Here is a 16,670-nt window from a genome sequence, read left to right as displayed (position 1 = left end):
CTCAAGCAGTAGCCATACTTAATGCTGAACCACGTTAGAGCTGCTAGGACTTGAAAGTAATCAGCACAGAACTGTAAATGAACAATTCTCACATTGCTTACTGCCACTATACTTGCATAAATGTCCTTGACTTGTAATATACACACTGTCTGTCCTTGTATTGTTTTTGATTGCGTTTGTTAAGCAACTGCCAAGACAAATTCCTTGTAGGTGCAAACTTACTTGGCGAAATAAAATTGATTCTGATTCTGATTCTGAACTATGGGGGATGGAAATGGAGAAATTGTGTATTTTTACTTTTCTTTTTCTGTATTTGCCTATAAAATGCATAGAAAATATAGTAATTACTGAAAACAAGTATTACCCATGAAAATCTTAATTTGTGGTGAAAAAAAAGAGATTTAGATCATTTACGTGTGATGAGTAGTGATAAAGTAATTAGTGAATGATTGAGAGGAGCGCTGACAGGGAAAAATTGTTTCCTTCCTGAAGGTGAAAACACAACTGTGGTCTGAAATGGTTAAACTAAATATTTTGTTTGAAGATGCTGCACTCATTTTAACCTCAGCCGGCAGATGGAAAAGTGTCTTCCATTACCCCTCTTCCACCACCGGGTGGAGCTGCACTGCTGACACTATCCTCTGAGCCCTGATAACATGAAATAACGTGATCAGATGTCAAAAGTGGTGGTGTATCGCCATGGGTGGATGAAGAGAAGAAGCCGGTCCAGCATTGGGAGCAGGTAAACTATAAAAGATCTGCATACCCTGCCAGTGTGGGAAAGGCTCACCTCCTCCATGGCAGGAAAATTCAACCCTGCAGCCAAATAATGTTTTAATTTATTTGACTGCTAAATGCCATACACGTAGCTAAGCAATTTAAGCTATGGACATCTGTGTAATGAATGTGAATTGTACCTCTTTTTTGCCCTGAGTATGTTTGAGCATCTGTGCATATACATACTTGGGTTTTTCTTTCCTTACCTCATAGAACTTGAGAGAAAATAAGAAGTTTGAAGTTGTAAAGTTAAAACTAACTTGTTTATCTTTGGATGTCAATACCTTGATAAAAAAGGAATCTTTACAGACACATTCTGCACTGAGTGCATCTGTCATTAAATGCTTTGTGATGAGAAGAGTATTTTTATAAGTTGAAGTGTAAGTTGTAAGTATTACAGCAGAAATACCATTAAATAAAGAAAGCAAGTCAGAATGTAGAAAAGACAGTGTAGTGAAATCATTAAAGTTGTAACAGTTGACTAACTGTCTATACTTAAAAAAAAATGTCTAGCCAACATCAGTTAAACTGCAAAGATTAAATGCTCTTCCTATAGGGCCCTTTTCCACTAGCAATCGCTAGCGTTCACGCTGAACACTAGCGATTGCTGAATCGCAATTACCGGCGATTCCCCGACGTTCGCGGCCGCGATTTTGCTATGCTATGCACTGCATAGCAAAATCGCGGCAAATATCGCTCCGCCGCGCGTTCGCGTTCCCGACCAAAAACGAATTGCGCTAGTGGAAATGATCTACCGCGATTCCTATGTTAAAAAGAAAACCATAGCGATTGTAAAATCGCTAGCGGTTTGCGTTTTTGCGATTCAGCCAGCGCAAACGCGCTGGTGGAAAAGGGCCCAAAGAGGATCTCCAGTGAAAATAATTTAATAAAAAAAGTGCTTCATTTTTACAATAAATGATTTAGTCAGTGTTTGCCCATTGTAAAATCTTTCAAATCCCTGATTTACATTCTGACATTTATTACATGGTGACATTTTTACTGTTGGCAGGTGATGTAGCTGCTGCTTGCTGTTTTGAAAGTTGGAAACAGCTGTAAACAGCTATTTCCCACATTGCAACAAGGTTCACAGACAGGTAACTGCCAGGAGTACCACGGTCCTCAGAGTTTCTTGTGGGAGGGGTTTCACCACAATATCAGTCATACAGCGCCCCCTGATGGTCTGTTTGTGAAAAGGAAAAGATCAGTCATGTAAAAGGGGGTATCAGCTACTGATTGGGATAAAGTTCAATTCTTGGTCGGAGTTTCTCTTTAACCTGCCTAGCGTTCTGGACGAGCTGAGCTCGTCCAGAATAAACAAGCTGAAAGTGTTTCTGACGAGCTCAGCTCGTCATGCAGTGCTGTCACTCACCACTGCTGTTCTGTGCGCATCAGCTGCCTCCAGGCGGCTCAGCTGGCTGCCACGAGCTCCCTCCTTGTACTGCTGCTGCTGGGGGGGTCCCTCTGTCACCCTCCTGGGTTTGATGTGGCCTCCAGTCGGCTCAGCAGGCTGCTGCGGGCTCCCTCCTTCTGCTGCTGCTGCTGGGGAGTCCCTCTGTCTCCCTCCCGGGCTCGATTTGGTCAGTTTGCTGTGCATCTGCCACCTCCAGGTGGCTCAGTGGGCTGCCGTGGGCTCCCTCCTTCTCCCTCCTTGTATTGCTGCTGCTGCTGGGGGGTCCCTCTGTCACCCTCCCGGGCTCCCATTTGCTCTCCTCCATGATCGGCTGGGCAGGCAAGATGGCGCTGCCCAGCCACTTCCTCTGATGTCAGCAGACTCAGAACTTCCTCTGATGCTGAGCTGGCGCCCCCCGGTGGCCGTCTCATACATTGCATAATTGGATTACATCAGTACACAAAGCTGATTGTAATCCAATCATGCCAAAGTAATTCAAAGATGTTTAGTAAACACCTGTGCACACTAAATAAAAGCCCAGAACCGTTACACCTCTTCCTCTTTCAGAGTCCCAGTGTCCATAGCTTAGTCTGCTTGTCAGCTCTGCTTTGTGATTTCTGTGCTTTGAGTGATTTCTGCCTTTCCAGCCTTTTCCAGTCTTTGCTACATACATATTGCAGTTATATTAGTCTTTTTCAAGACGCTGTGGTCCCTGTGTGTTTGCATTTGCTGGATTTTTTTTTTATTTTTTTTTCCTGTCGCTGACCTTTGACCCCCGTATCCTGCTTTGGGGTCATGGCTTCGTCTTCCCGGAGGCGTTTGTGTGACCAGGAGCTGCTGGATGTCCTGGAGGGAAGCGACAGTGAGGAGGAGCTTGTTGAGGAGTCTACGGACAGCGAGGTTCCCGGTGACCTGTCTTCGGAGTCGGAGAGCAGTGACGGCGAAACCGAGGAGCCAGTGAGTGTCGCACGCACTTGGTGTGAACTGGAGAGCCCCACTCAAGCTCCGCCACCCAGGTTCCCCTTCACAGGGGCACCCGGGCAGAAGATCGCATGCGACCACAGTCCGCTGTCCTACCTGGAGCTATTCCTCACCGATGAGGTCATCCGTAAATCGTAGAGGAGACCAATCGGTATGCAGCGCAGCAGCAGGAGGGTGCTTCTCTACCCAGGTTCTCTCGGAGCCAAAAGTGGGAACCTGTCACCTGTGATGATATCTGGGTGTTCCTGGGCCTCATCATCCTCCAGGGAGTTGTCGGTAAGCCGCTGCAGAAGTGGTACTGGACCACTAACAAGATCCTCAGTACCCCTTTCTTTGGATCCGTTATGTCCGAGCCCCGCTTCACCCTCATCATGAAGTACCTGCACTTCAGCAACAATGATGAGTTTGATGAGGCCACCCACCCCGCTCCCAAGCTGAAGAAAATTTGGGAGATCTATCAGCTGATTGTTGCAAATTTCAAGGCTGTGTACGTTCCGGACAGAGACATCACCGTGGACGAGAGCCTCATGGCGTACAAGGGGAGACTGAGCTGGGTGCAATTTATTGCATCCAAAAGGGCACGCTTTGGGGTGAAGTCCTTTATGCTGTGTGAGGCCAAGACCGGCTACATATGGAACTCTGTGATATACACAGGTAAAGGCACACAGTTTGCACCTCAGTACAGGGAGTTTGGGTGTGCTACCTCCTCTGTACTAACTCTTATTGAGCCTTTGCTGGATCAGGGGTACTGCCTTACGACAGACAATTTTTACAGCTCCCCGGAACTATTTGAACACCTGATCCAGCATAAGACTGACGCATACGGCACGGTGAGGGCTAACCGTCGCCATATGCCATCGGCCTTTACTGCCAGGAAGCTGAAGAAGGGGGAGGTTGTTGCCTGGCAGAAGGGCAAAATGATGGCTCTGAGGTGGAGGGACAAGCGGGATGTGTGCGTCCTCAGCACTGTTCACAACGCAGAGACTGCCCGCACCACTACCAGGAGTCGACAGGAGGTTGAGAAGCCCAAAGCAGTGTTGGATTACAACAAAACGATGGGGAGTGTGGACAGGGCTGATGGAGCAATGTCGTTTTATCCGGCTGTCCGCAAACAGCAGCGGAAATACTACAAAAAGATTTTTCGCCACCTGCTGGAACAATGTATGTGGAACTCTTATGCCCTGTACAAACAAAATAGTGACAGTCCTGTACCCCACCACGACTTCATCTGGAAGCTCACAGAAGCCATCTGTGTCAAACACCCCCCACCGGAGTCAGCAGCTAGACCGGGGCGCAGGGCGTCATACGTCGTAAACCCGTCACGGCTTTCTGGACGCCACTTTGCTGAACATTTACCGCCGACTGCCCTGAAACAAGCCCCTACAAGGAGGTGCGTAGTCTGCTGCAATAAAAAGGACAAAGACGGCAAAAAAATTAGAAAGGAGAGCCGTTTTTATTGCCCAGACTGTGACGTGGCACTTTGTATAATACCTTGTTTCAAGGAGTACCACACTAAGGAGGTGTTTTAGGGGTAAACCTCTAGACTGTGTGTACATTTTTCTGCCTTCATTTATTTATTTCTGTGTTTTCTTGATATTTCTGCATTGATTAAAAATGCAAGCTATTTATGTTTGTCATTAATAAATTTTATTTTATTTTTGACAAGAATTTGTGTTTGACACTTTTATTATACTCATAATGTATACTAAACTCTTGCTTGACTCATTTTGGTAAGTTACAGGAAAAAGGTTCTGAAAATTAATTGTACCACTTTTTGCACGGAAATCCTGGGGAATCAGAACGCCGAGGTGGTTAAAGTACCCCTGAACTGAATAGGGGATTTGATTACAAACGTTTTCACTGTGTAACTGTAACTGTCCAGCACCAGTCTCTTAGGTCTGTGTCCCCAGCGTTCCCAGTTCTAGACAGTTAAAATCTTCAACTAGACTTAAACGTCAAATCTGGATGGGGGGGATATGGAAGTTATCCTTCCCAATCACGCTCCCTTGAGCAGTCCTTCATTAAAGACCTGTAAAAAAAAAGCACCGCTGCACAACTCACCTACTCCTACACTGGAAGTACTTTTAGATGACTTCCGTGTCTGCGCAGTAAAGATGCCGGCAGATACGGGGACACAGCGGCAGAACGGGCGAGCTTACAAGGTGCAAAAGGCAGAGAACTGATCCAGGAGTAGGTGAGTTGTGCGGCTGTGCTTATTTTTTTACATGTCTATAACGTGAACTACAGGAGTACTTTAAATTCACATATAGAAGGTCAACTCGTTATGGTGATTTTAATTTATTTGTAAAGTTACAACAAATACAACAATAGAACAAAGGATAACGTGGTCACTTTTGCGTATAAAGGAAACCTTTGCATCCTACCTTTAGAGCATGCTTCTTAGTTCTGCTGTTATACTGTCACCATCCAAATTATACCTGCTTCCCACTAGATGTCCTTTAGCACTGAGTGCTACAAATAAAGGGACACTGAAGTAAAAAAAAACGTATGTTATAACTAATTGTATATGTAGTATGGATAATGCATATAACATTAGTAGCAAAGAAAAGAGTTTCATATTTTTTATTTTTAGTTATATAGCTTTTTATAACATTGCATTATTCTCTAATATCTGCAGTTTACAAACTACACTCTGTATTTTAAACTATGCAACAGAGCAGAGCTAATGACCCTTTGAACTTTCCTGCAGTAAAACCTTAAACAAACAGTGAGAAACAGGTTGATATAAGTGCTTCAGAAAACAGCACTGTAGCCGGCCAAGCTTGGTCGGAGAGCTCAGAGAAGCGCTTTTGCATAGATAACAACTGAAGTTTCTTAACTCTTCCTGTACTGGAAACCATATGAGACTCATATATGGGCTAATAATGTTCTATTTCTTAGCTGTACTACACATATAAACGATTATATCATACGTTTATTTTCACTTCAGATTTCCTTTAACAAGGGAAGACAAAAGAAAAGTGCATCATAGGAAAATGGCAACACTGAAAGATGGAAAACTACAAGGTTTTTGCTTAGAGGATACCTTAACTCTGAATGTATTTATAAAAGGATGCTTTATATGTGTATGGGGAGTTGTGCAGAGTCTTACAGGACCTCCCGGGCCTTGCTGCCACCCTCCATTCTACTCCAAACTGCCTTGTTCTGTCCCCCCGGTCAATGTGGTCAGCGATCTCCAATCCGGACATACTACGCTGTGCATGCGCAGTATGTACTCTAAGGTTGTGCACGCACAGTCGCAAGTTGGCGTAGGGGACATACTGCTCATGCGCAATGTAATAGGTCTGGTTTGGAGGTCACTGACTGTGCCGGCCATAGGGGGACAGAACGAGGCAGTTTGGAGAAGAACGTAGGGATACGCCGGGGCACGGGAGATGCAATAAGACTCTGCACAACTTCCCAAACACACATAAGGCATCCTTTTTTAAATACATTTAGAACTAAGGTATACTTTAAAAATGTAATTGCACATTTTTTTGGGCTACTTAATTACCATATCTACATTTATCTGCCATCCTAAATAATTGCACTGACCCCTTCATGTTTGTATTTTCAACATGAAAGTTTGTTTGGGAAATTATATTTTTGTTGGTTCTTTATATATACATGTACCAAATAAAAAAGGAAACATATCAGTCCTTCATAAACTATAATTAAGTCATTTAAATACATAGATGCATATTGGTTAGCACATTTTATACAATTCTTACATCTGTGCAGTTGTTTCATTTCACAGTATGCCACAGAATATAATTTCAAGTAATTATGGCATTTCCATGTCAGTATTAGCTGAACCCTTGACATCGGAAAAATTCTCGCAGCTCTTTAGAAATGAAATCGAGGAGATTCAGACATATTGCCTGCCTGGTACAGCAATAATTAATGACTCTCGGCCAACTTTTTCTATAAGTGAGATACCATATTCCCGGAGAAAAAAAAACAACTTAGAAGTTTCATTCCTTTTGTACAACTTGAGAACTGCAAAGCAATGAACCTTTGTGAAATATATATGACTACCTTTACATGCCATATTTATCAGTTTGGTTTGGTCACAGAGATTATTTTTCCTATCAATTTGTCACTGTTCTATATTTGAAATATGTAGGGCAAAGCGTCTTTCCTAGATATGTCTTTTCTTTGAACAACGAGACATCTAATTAATCAAGTAACAAAACCTGGTGTTCTTAAGATTATTTTATTAAGAATTCATGAATATTAGGAAAAGTTTAATATTTGCTCAGGGGAACTGCAATAATGATGCATCTCTTTAGAATGTGATTATTTCACAAGTATTTGTTTAATATTCAGCCATTGAAAATCTACTGAACCTATTCATCAAAGTGCTTATTTTTCTCATGTGAGATACATAAGACGGACCCCAGTGTAATTCGATCAGGTTTATTCATCAAACAGTGAATTTAAGACATATTGATGAATACATCTCATGGACTAACATATGAATGTGTCTTATTTATCTTTCAGGACTATAAAACAATCCTTTGATAAATGCCCTTGTGTGTTCAACATTAAGTGAGAAAAAAATATATTCTTTGTGTGTTTTTTTCCACTTGTTTTCTGCTTTTACAGTTACAATATTTGAAAATAGGCATGGAGTGATGTGACAAACACTAATATGACAGTTATGATTCAATATTTACTGCTTTTTGAAATAATAATAACAATACAACAAGGCAATAGAAAATAGAGTATGTTCAGTGAGTTTATATTGGATGTTTGTCTTTGATCAGTACCAGTATAGTTTCTGGTGACATGCATTTGCTGAACATCATTTCATAATCTCAACAACGGTAAGTCGTGAGTTTACTAGCATTTCTCCTGAGTTTTCTCAGAGACGTTATGCCATCTTATCTACACAAAATACTTTTTTTAGCATCTAGTAATAGAAAGAATATTAAAAACTAAAAAGTAAATAAAAAAAGTAATAACAAACTTGTTTTAATTAACCTCCTTAGCGCTATGCCCAACACTGTGTCGGGCATACCACTCGCTCGTCTCAGGAATCCCCCAGGATTAATCTAAGTGATTGCATGGCTGCACTAGGCTAGCTAGTATAAGTAGCCGGCACCCCCTGATCACCCCCGATCTCCCAATCCAGACACTTAATACATTACCCAGCCTGGCTCCAGCGATCGGCCCAGCCTCCCCGCACAGCTCCGGTCTCTCTGTGGGGAGGATTGGGTCTGCTCACGATGTCGGGGACGTCATGTACGATCCTCCCCATAGAGAAGAGCGAAGCTGTGCAGGGAGGCTGGGCTGATCGCTGGAGCCAGGCTGGGTAATGTATTAAGTGGCTGGATCGGGGCAATCAGGGGGTGATGGCTACCTGTACTAGCTAGCCTAGTGCTAGCCAAGCCTTTTGCAGCCATGCAATCACTTAGATTAATTCTGGGGACTCAAAAGCTGCAAAACCTGCAGTTAATTTGTTAATTTGGGGCAGCACATACTTTTTTTTTGCTGAAAGGGTATTTTATTGATAAGGTGTTTAAACATCACGTATGAGAAAATTAAGAAAATAAGTTAGTGGGATAAAGGCCAAGGTATCTGCCTATTTTACCTGTATATAGGATGGAAGTAGTAACTCTCATAATTATCTGGTTCACCTTCCATGGTTTTTACCCCTCAAGGTTCCTGACATTTTTGACACTTTAGCTGTGTTGTTTTGATACAGCAGTAACTTTTGAATTACCTATGTCATCTTAGTGATATAGATTTTTCTTTTTTGCAGTACAATCTAGGCTTTCTTCAGGTAATATTTGTCTAACAAACCTATTTTATTTTATTGTCAGTTTATGGGGAAAAATTAGGCGTAAATGCAGAAAATACCCATTTTTTATGTTTTACCCTTCCTAATTTTCACATGACACGCTCCATATTTATAAAACACAAAAAAATGAATTATTTGGCCCTCCTCGGTTAAAATAATTTCCTATATGCCATATTTTATTACTAGCTGAGCATGTGGCGGACAGTTATCCCCAGCCTGTGGGCAGGTGTGGCGGATTTTTAATGCAGGACATAGATTCTACGTCCTAGGACCTACAGCAGCAATAATTAGGACACATAATCTATGTCCTGGAACTGTAAGCAGTTAATTACTTTGAAATATTGAGTGCAATAAGCAAACCAATCATTTTATATAATAAACAACCATGCCTGAGTTAAAAGTCCCCTTGTAACTTGTTGTAATCCTAAGGGCCTGTTTCCACTACATGTAGATCGGATGCAGAAGGATGCAGAAAAACTGCTCCAATGAATGACTATGGGGAAATCTGCATCAGAAAAATCGTGTTTAGTGGAATCAGGCCCATAGACCTTCATTGGAGCCAGTTTTTCTGCATCCATTCTGCGTGTAGTGGAAATAGGCCCTAACCCAGATCTAAATATAACCCCATTAGGCAATGAGGCCTTATTCACAGTGGGATGCTGCGTTATAACGTTGCAAAGCAACATTACAACACAATGAAGCAAAAAAGTGGTAACTCAGATTAACTCTGCATTACCGTTGCATACAGCAGTAGGTACAGAAAAGCATATAGTCAATGAAAAGTATGCTTTCCTGTACCTGGTAACATGTGCGTTTAGAGGTAATGCAATGCAGCAGTGCGTTACCATAACGCTACAGGTTACAATTAAACTCTAATGTCGCACTGTGAACGTCGCAGACATTCATCATTACAGTGCGATAAGCTGCGTTATAAGACTTTATAATGCAGCTACGCAACGTCCCACTGTGAATGTAACCTCAGCCTACTTTAAAATAAAAAAAAAAAAAAAAGTGAAAAACTTGTGCTGCTGAGTAAAATGTATATAAGAACAGAATTCAATTATTTAAAATGATGGAAGCACTTTTTTAACTGAAAATAGTTTAAATATATATATATATATATATATATATATATATATATATATATATATATTTATATATATATATATATATATATATATATATATATATATATATATATATATATATATATATAAAAATATATATATATATATATATATATATATATATATATATATATATATATATATATATATTATTTTTTAACTTAAAATTTTAAATTAGCAAATATCTTTCATAGGTGCCCAATCACTAGTATCAAGCAGAGTCCAATCCCAGCACAGTGGTGAAGACACAAACATAGATTTGGAGACTGTCTTTGTTTATAAAAGCGTGAAGGCATAGGTGCATTGTAGATATCAAGGTTCCTCCAGGTAGTGTAAAGTTCAGTAATAATTAGGAAAAATCCAAAGTTAGCGCATAGCCAGACAAAACTCTAACAGAGTTGACTCACATATATAAACGCATCCATGCAAAAAGGGCACAGAGGGAAAAACAAGTTTTTTTGGCTTCACTAGTTACAGTATACATAACCCTATTCCCACACCGAACCCCCGCTTTACCGTTGCCTAACCTTAGCCACCACAATATTCCGGTCTAGGGAAAGCCCTGTGATGAATAGCAGAAAAGCCGCCGCATGTTATGACAGTAAGGCGGCTGATTCCGCGTCTGATGCGGCGGTTTGTCCGCGTCAGCATGCGTCTGGGTTATCTGGAACTAATGGTGCACATGGGAAAAAGGGCGTGGGGGCTGCCGCATGTTCTGACGGTAAGGCGGCGGATTCCGCGTCCAGTGCGGCGGTTTCCCCGCAGCAACATGCGTCTGGGTTGTCTGGCGTTGCGAATGCCTATGTGTTAGCACTCAGACCTTAGTCAGATCTTTCAGTGTGGTGGAACCAGGAGGACCTGAGAATCCACACTTAGCCAGTTACTGTATATCATCTGTGTTATTCTCTAGCATAGTTCCAAGGTGTTGAGATCACGGCCCTCACACCCCAGACTAGGAATACTATATATCATCTGTGTTATTCTCTAGCATAGTTCCAGGGTGTTGAGATCATGGCCCTCACACCCCAGACTAGGAATACTGTATATCATCTGTGTTATTCTCTAGCATAGTTCCAGGGTGTTGAGATCACAGCCCTCACACCCCAGACTAGGGATACTGTATATCATCTGCGTGCATCTCTAGCATAGCTCCAGGGTGTTGAGATCACGGACCTCACACCTCAGACTAGGCCTTGTTCTGATATCTGTTATGACCTGTAGCTTTCCTGACTATTCTTCTGATCTCTGATTTGGTACCTTGCACTTCTGAAACACTGTTGACGACCCAGCCTGTCTGACCTTCTGGCTGTCACCCCCCCTCAGGTTGTCCAGCCTTCCCGCAGGGGTCCCCTGCTCTACAGAGGGGACACTGCTCCTTATCAGTCAGGGACTCCCTCTCCAGGTGTCTGCAGTAGAGTCTTCTCTATTTATTGGACCACCTGCTACCCCGGTGGTCCAAAGATTACTGTTGCACCAAAACACTTACACACTCAGGTGTCTAGAGGTTAGACATATTTGATTATTGGCGATTCTGCAGATCCTCAATAATCAGGTATATCTGTATTCTTGGGGATGCTGCAGATCGCCAAGAATCAGATTCTCTCTCTGGTTGCTGACACCTATCGTTACAAGCACCTAATGAAAAAGACTTATGGTGTGCCACAGCCTTAGGTTATAGTACCAGTGACCAATCCAATCAAAGTGCACAAAGCCTGGCTCCTCCTTCAGTAAAAAGTTAGCTATTAATGAAAAACATAATTAAAATGATATACAGAGAGTAAAAATGGCAGTAACAAATGGGAGAAAAGGATCACAGAGCCACATGAATCTCTGCATTGCATTATGGGACACAAAACTTAAAACTCCTAAGAATCTGTAACATGAGAGAATGAAGTATGTGCTACTAAACACCTGTTGTACTTCCATCTAATAAAGTGAAGTGTATGTAACGTACGGTAAACCTAATGGCCCTTTAGTTTTTGAACATTCCATCAGTTTTCATAAATTTACCAAAACCTAGAATTCCAAGACAAGTAAAAAAGTGTTCCAGTTTGATGTCGATTTTGAAAGCAAATATCTGTTAAAAAAGCTATATCTATATATATGTATTTATTCATGTATTACCATTACATACTCCTCTCTCCCCATACTATAGAATTACAGTATGTGTAAGTTAGAGGCAAGTCCTTATTGCCAATAAAATATTTCAAGCACTTTTATTGACAGAACAGGTTTGTTGAATTTAATATCCATGAGTCACTGTATGGTCAGATTTATATATAGATTTATCAACTGTACCCATTTCATTGAGGAAAATTCATGAAGTTTATTTCACAGCTACAGGTTTATGCTTTTCACATTCATCAAGTAATGGTAGTATTTTTATTCACAATTGTGAAATGTGAAATGAAGAGGAGCAGCAAAGGTTGATTAGACTTGAGCAAAGAACTTGCTATTTGGCCAATATAATTTAATTGTACCATGTTCTTTGCAAATGATTTTGACTCGGTTCCCAACAACAGGTTGGTGCAGAAACTGAGGTTGCAAGGATTAGGGGAAAATATGGACATGAATAAAAATTTGACTAAGGCGTGGAATGCAAAGAGTGGCAGTAAACGGATTGTGCTTATGCTCACCTACAATCAGCACCGAGTTCTTCCCTAGGTCCCATAGACTCTGGGTCCCAGGTTGGCCCTGGGCATCTTCTAGGATTGTGTGTGCAACATCTCTCTGCTTTAAGCAAGTAAAAAGGGCGCTACATGGCGCACAATGTTATTAGCGGATGTGCACAATGTATTTTTTAACAGCAATAGGAAGTCTCAATACAAACAACATATAGTGGAAGTCTCAATATGAAAAGTATAGTGAAATGAATATAATGGCAGTAGGAAGTATCAATACGAAAATCCCATAGTAGCAGCCCCCATGCGCCCACATTTTCTGTAATGCAGCTAACCACAGCTTTTTGGAGTGGAGGTTAATGGTTAGGCACAACAACGGGGAGTATTAAGGGTTAGGCAACAATGGGAGGGTTAAGGGTTAGAGGGGTAAAGGGTAGAGAGAGTGTTAAGGGTTAAATATTGGTTGGTAGAGGGAGGATTAAGAGTTAGGTATCAGTAGAGAGAGGATTAAGGGTTAGACATTGGTAAAGGGAGGATTAAGAGTTAGGTATCAGTAGAGGGAGGGTTAAGGGTTAGACATTGGTAGAGGGAGGATTAAGAGTTAGGTATCAGTAGAGGGAGGGTTAAGGGTTAGACATTGGTAGGGGGAGGGTTCTGTGTGAGAGTAGGGTTAGGTCGTATTAAAACATTGGTAAAGATTACTGATATTTTTCATAATTGTATATATCAGAATTTTGCAGATATTCTACTAGCAGCAATATCCAGTGCTCTTTTCTGTAGGTGTCTCTCTGCTACACTGCCTGGTGCAATCCTGAGATGCAAATGTGCATCACTCTCTTCTTTAATTCAGTTCAGCAATGGATGGAGAAAGAGCACTGTACTGACACACAAACAGGGTTAGTTAAACCATGGCTAAGCAGAGCTCAGTGGTTTTTTTTATAATTTATTTTACATTCACAGTAGGCTTTCATGCTGTTTTCCCTAACAGTTTTCCAATCATCAAGCTGCCCTGTCAGATGCTCAGCCAGGTAAGTCCACAGTGACTCCTGTAAGTTCACTGCCTGTCTACTCCACAGTCTGTCAATTATCTTCCTGTCCACTCTGCAGTCTTTAATTCCTAGTCTCTATGGGCTCGATTCACAAAATTGTGCTAACTCAGTTAGCACGCCTAAAAGTTTTGGGCATGCTAACTAGGGTGCTAAGCAGTTAGCATGCTCAAAGCTTTTATTGATCGCGCACAAAGTTTGGCGCTGCGCAATGCGTGCGAAACATCGCAACGGCTGCAACTAAAATGGCAAACCGAGTGCCCCTAAAACGTTGCACCGGGTGCGCCGCGCAACCGCTAAACTTTGCATGTCCTAAAGGGCTTTAGGCATGCTAAAGGGCTTTTAGGCATGCTAACTAAGTTAGCACCCTTTTGTGAATCAAGCCCTATCAGTCCAATTTTCCATCTGTTATCCTGGTCAATGCCATTCCAGTCTGGAGTCTGTCATCATGGTCCCAGCCTGCCATACTGCAGTCCATCATCTTGGTCCCATCCCAGCCTTTCCAGTTGATAGGCAGATTCTGCCCTGCCCACCCTCACACTAAGTGGTTCACCCACCTGTCCTTTCTGTCATTAGTGGGGGAAGCTGGTGGCCACAGGCAGCAAAACCCACTGACCCTTGCAGGATACTTGCAATAAAAACTGGGGGTCACTTGACTTTACACCCCAGGAATGCTTTGCATTCTCACCAAGAACCATGACAATTGTGCATAAAATGGGTAACTTTTACCAGTGAGGTTCAACTAAGGTCTGTACTAGGTCTAGTTCGGTTTAGTTTGCTTATTAGTGACCTAGTAGAAGGCTGAATAGACGAAAGCTTACTCTTATTATTTTAAGTTAGCCAATAAATGGTATCATTCTAATTCAAAACTTCTTGACCTAGTAGATGAAATAGAAAGCAATGCTGCCACCTTAATAGAGCCTACAAAATGTTGAATTATTAAACTAAAGAGAATAATTACATACTACAGAAGGACCTTGACAGAATGGCTGTATGTATGGGTAGGCACTAGGCAAATGACACATTTAATGTTGATTCGTTTAAGATCATTTATATTGGACATCCCAATGGCATCATCACCCCACAAAAACTAAATGGGACACAGCTGGGGACATAGGTCTCAGTGGCTGGTAGTAAATGAAGCAACTGACTGTGTTCAAAGCCAAGTAGAAACATACACATGAAATAAAATTTGGGACATATAAAAATGAAAATAAACTACATGATATTATATTCTACTGCTCCTGTATAAATCAATACATTAGTTGGAAGACTAGATTTGCAATATGGAATGTTTTTACAGAAAATAAATTGGAGTTTATAACAAGTACAAAAATGTGAAACTGGATTGATCAAAGCAATTCAAGGTCTTACTTATCTAGAAAGAAGAGTGTATACAACGCTGTGAGGAAAGTAATACTTTTCATTTTCTTTACCTATTACTCTATACTTCCAGTTCCCTCTGAATGCTTCAGTTCCCATATTGGTAACATGTTTTCCTTTATTTCACACTCTCCTGCAACTGTACCACATTCTATATACTGTAACTGTACTTGACAATCTCCTGAAGAATGAGATTGACCAGTTTCGTTTTGTGTTTTGCACATGCACTACATATGTACAGCTTGCACATTTGTAACAGAGTAGCAGAGCTATAGAACATAGGCTATAGTATTCTTACTGACCCGAGTCACACATTCAGAGAGGTCCAAATATGATTAATTAATAAAGACTAAAAAAGGAGGGTGTTCTAGGGTTAGTAACCTCTAGACAGTGATCTGTGAGTGTATGGGGGGACAGGTGCTGCTTCCTGTGTGACACAGTATATCTATGTCAAAAGAGAAGAAGAGCGCACACTGCAACATATCTATAAAGGAAGGGTTATTGCCCAATTTGGAGAGATCTCATCTATTAGGTGGGGCTGGAGTACCAGTACGGGTTGCCAGAAATAGGGATGTTCGTCGGATTCTGCGGAATGGAGATTTCCACGATTCCGGTCGGAAATTGGCAATTCCATTCCATTGAGCAGGAACGGAAAAGCTATAGCGCTAATCAGAAATAGCAGAATTTCTATGCGGAATTTAGTCGGAATTTAAACAAAAGCGTGAAAAGCTGCGTTAGCCAATCAGAAGGATCAGAAGGGGATAGACCCATCACAGAAGCTTAAAACATGATGATTTCTACATTAAAAATGGAATTTCTGCACCAATTAGATTCTTAACAAAAACCAACCAATCCTACGTTAGCAACCAGCTCCTAGCTACAGTAGCTATCCACAGCTATCCCACCCATTTTGTATATAAGAGAGGTGTGACAGTCACGAAAGCTTGTGGGTTTCAGTCTGGTGTTGGAAAGAGGAGAGATAGACCCATATTAGTTGTTTCAACATAAAATAATGGTCTTTTTAAAGGTTGTATATAAGATAAAAGTCTTTTTAAAGACAGAGAGAGAATTAGATTGAGTGCTGAGCTGTAGTAGCTAGCTAGGTGTATTTGTGAGAGAGTGACAGTAGATTGTTAGTTTGAGTGATAGATTGTAGTGTAGTGTACTAGTAGTTGCTGTGTGGAGAGGGTTAGACAGAGCCAACCAGGCCGCAGGCTTAGTGTTTGACAGAGTGAGAGAGAGAGAGAGAGAGAGAGAGAGAGAGAGAGTTAGGTGGTGATTGATTAGTTGGGTGTAGTGCAATTTTCTTTTTCTAAGTTCATTGTTTTTTCTTTACTTTGTTTTTTATTTATTTTCTTTATTTATTTTACTTTGGTTCTGTCGCTCATACCCCTTCCCCAATAAAATTTTTAGTCCCAAAGCAATGGAGCGAGAGCAGCAACAATTTCCTGCCACTCCTAAAAGAAAATGGAGTGACGGTGGCAGCAGGAAGCATTCCCCCTGGTCAGAGATGTCTTCCCTCTGTTCGCACGCAGGAAA

At 41.4% G+C, this 16,670-nt stretch overlaps 1 protein-coding gene across 1 annotated transcript; it reads left to right on the top strand.

Moving 5' to 3' along the window:
- The first annotated feature begins 3,492 nt into the window (after positions 1–3,492).
- On the top strand, positions 3,493–4,677 carry LOC137519409 (piggyBac transposable element-derived protein 4-like). Its single transcript, XM_068238363.1, has one exon. The coding sequence runs from the start codon at positions 3,493–3,495 to the stop codon at positions 4,675–4,677; it is 1,185 nt and encodes a 394-aa protein (XP_068094464.1).
- The last annotated feature ends 11,993 nt before the right edge of the window (positions 4,678–16,670 follow it).

Source organism: Hyperolius riggenbachi, chromosome 5 (assembly GCF_040937935.1).
Source record: "Hyperolius riggenbachi isolate aHypRig1 chromosome 5, aHypRig1.pri, whole genome shotgun sequence".
NCBI lineage: Eukaryota > Metazoa > Chordata > Amphibia > Anura > Hyperoliidae > Hyperolius > Hyperolius riggenbachi.
Note: the sequence above shows the minus strand (reverse complement) of the source record. Positions and strands in the feature narration are given on the sequence as shown.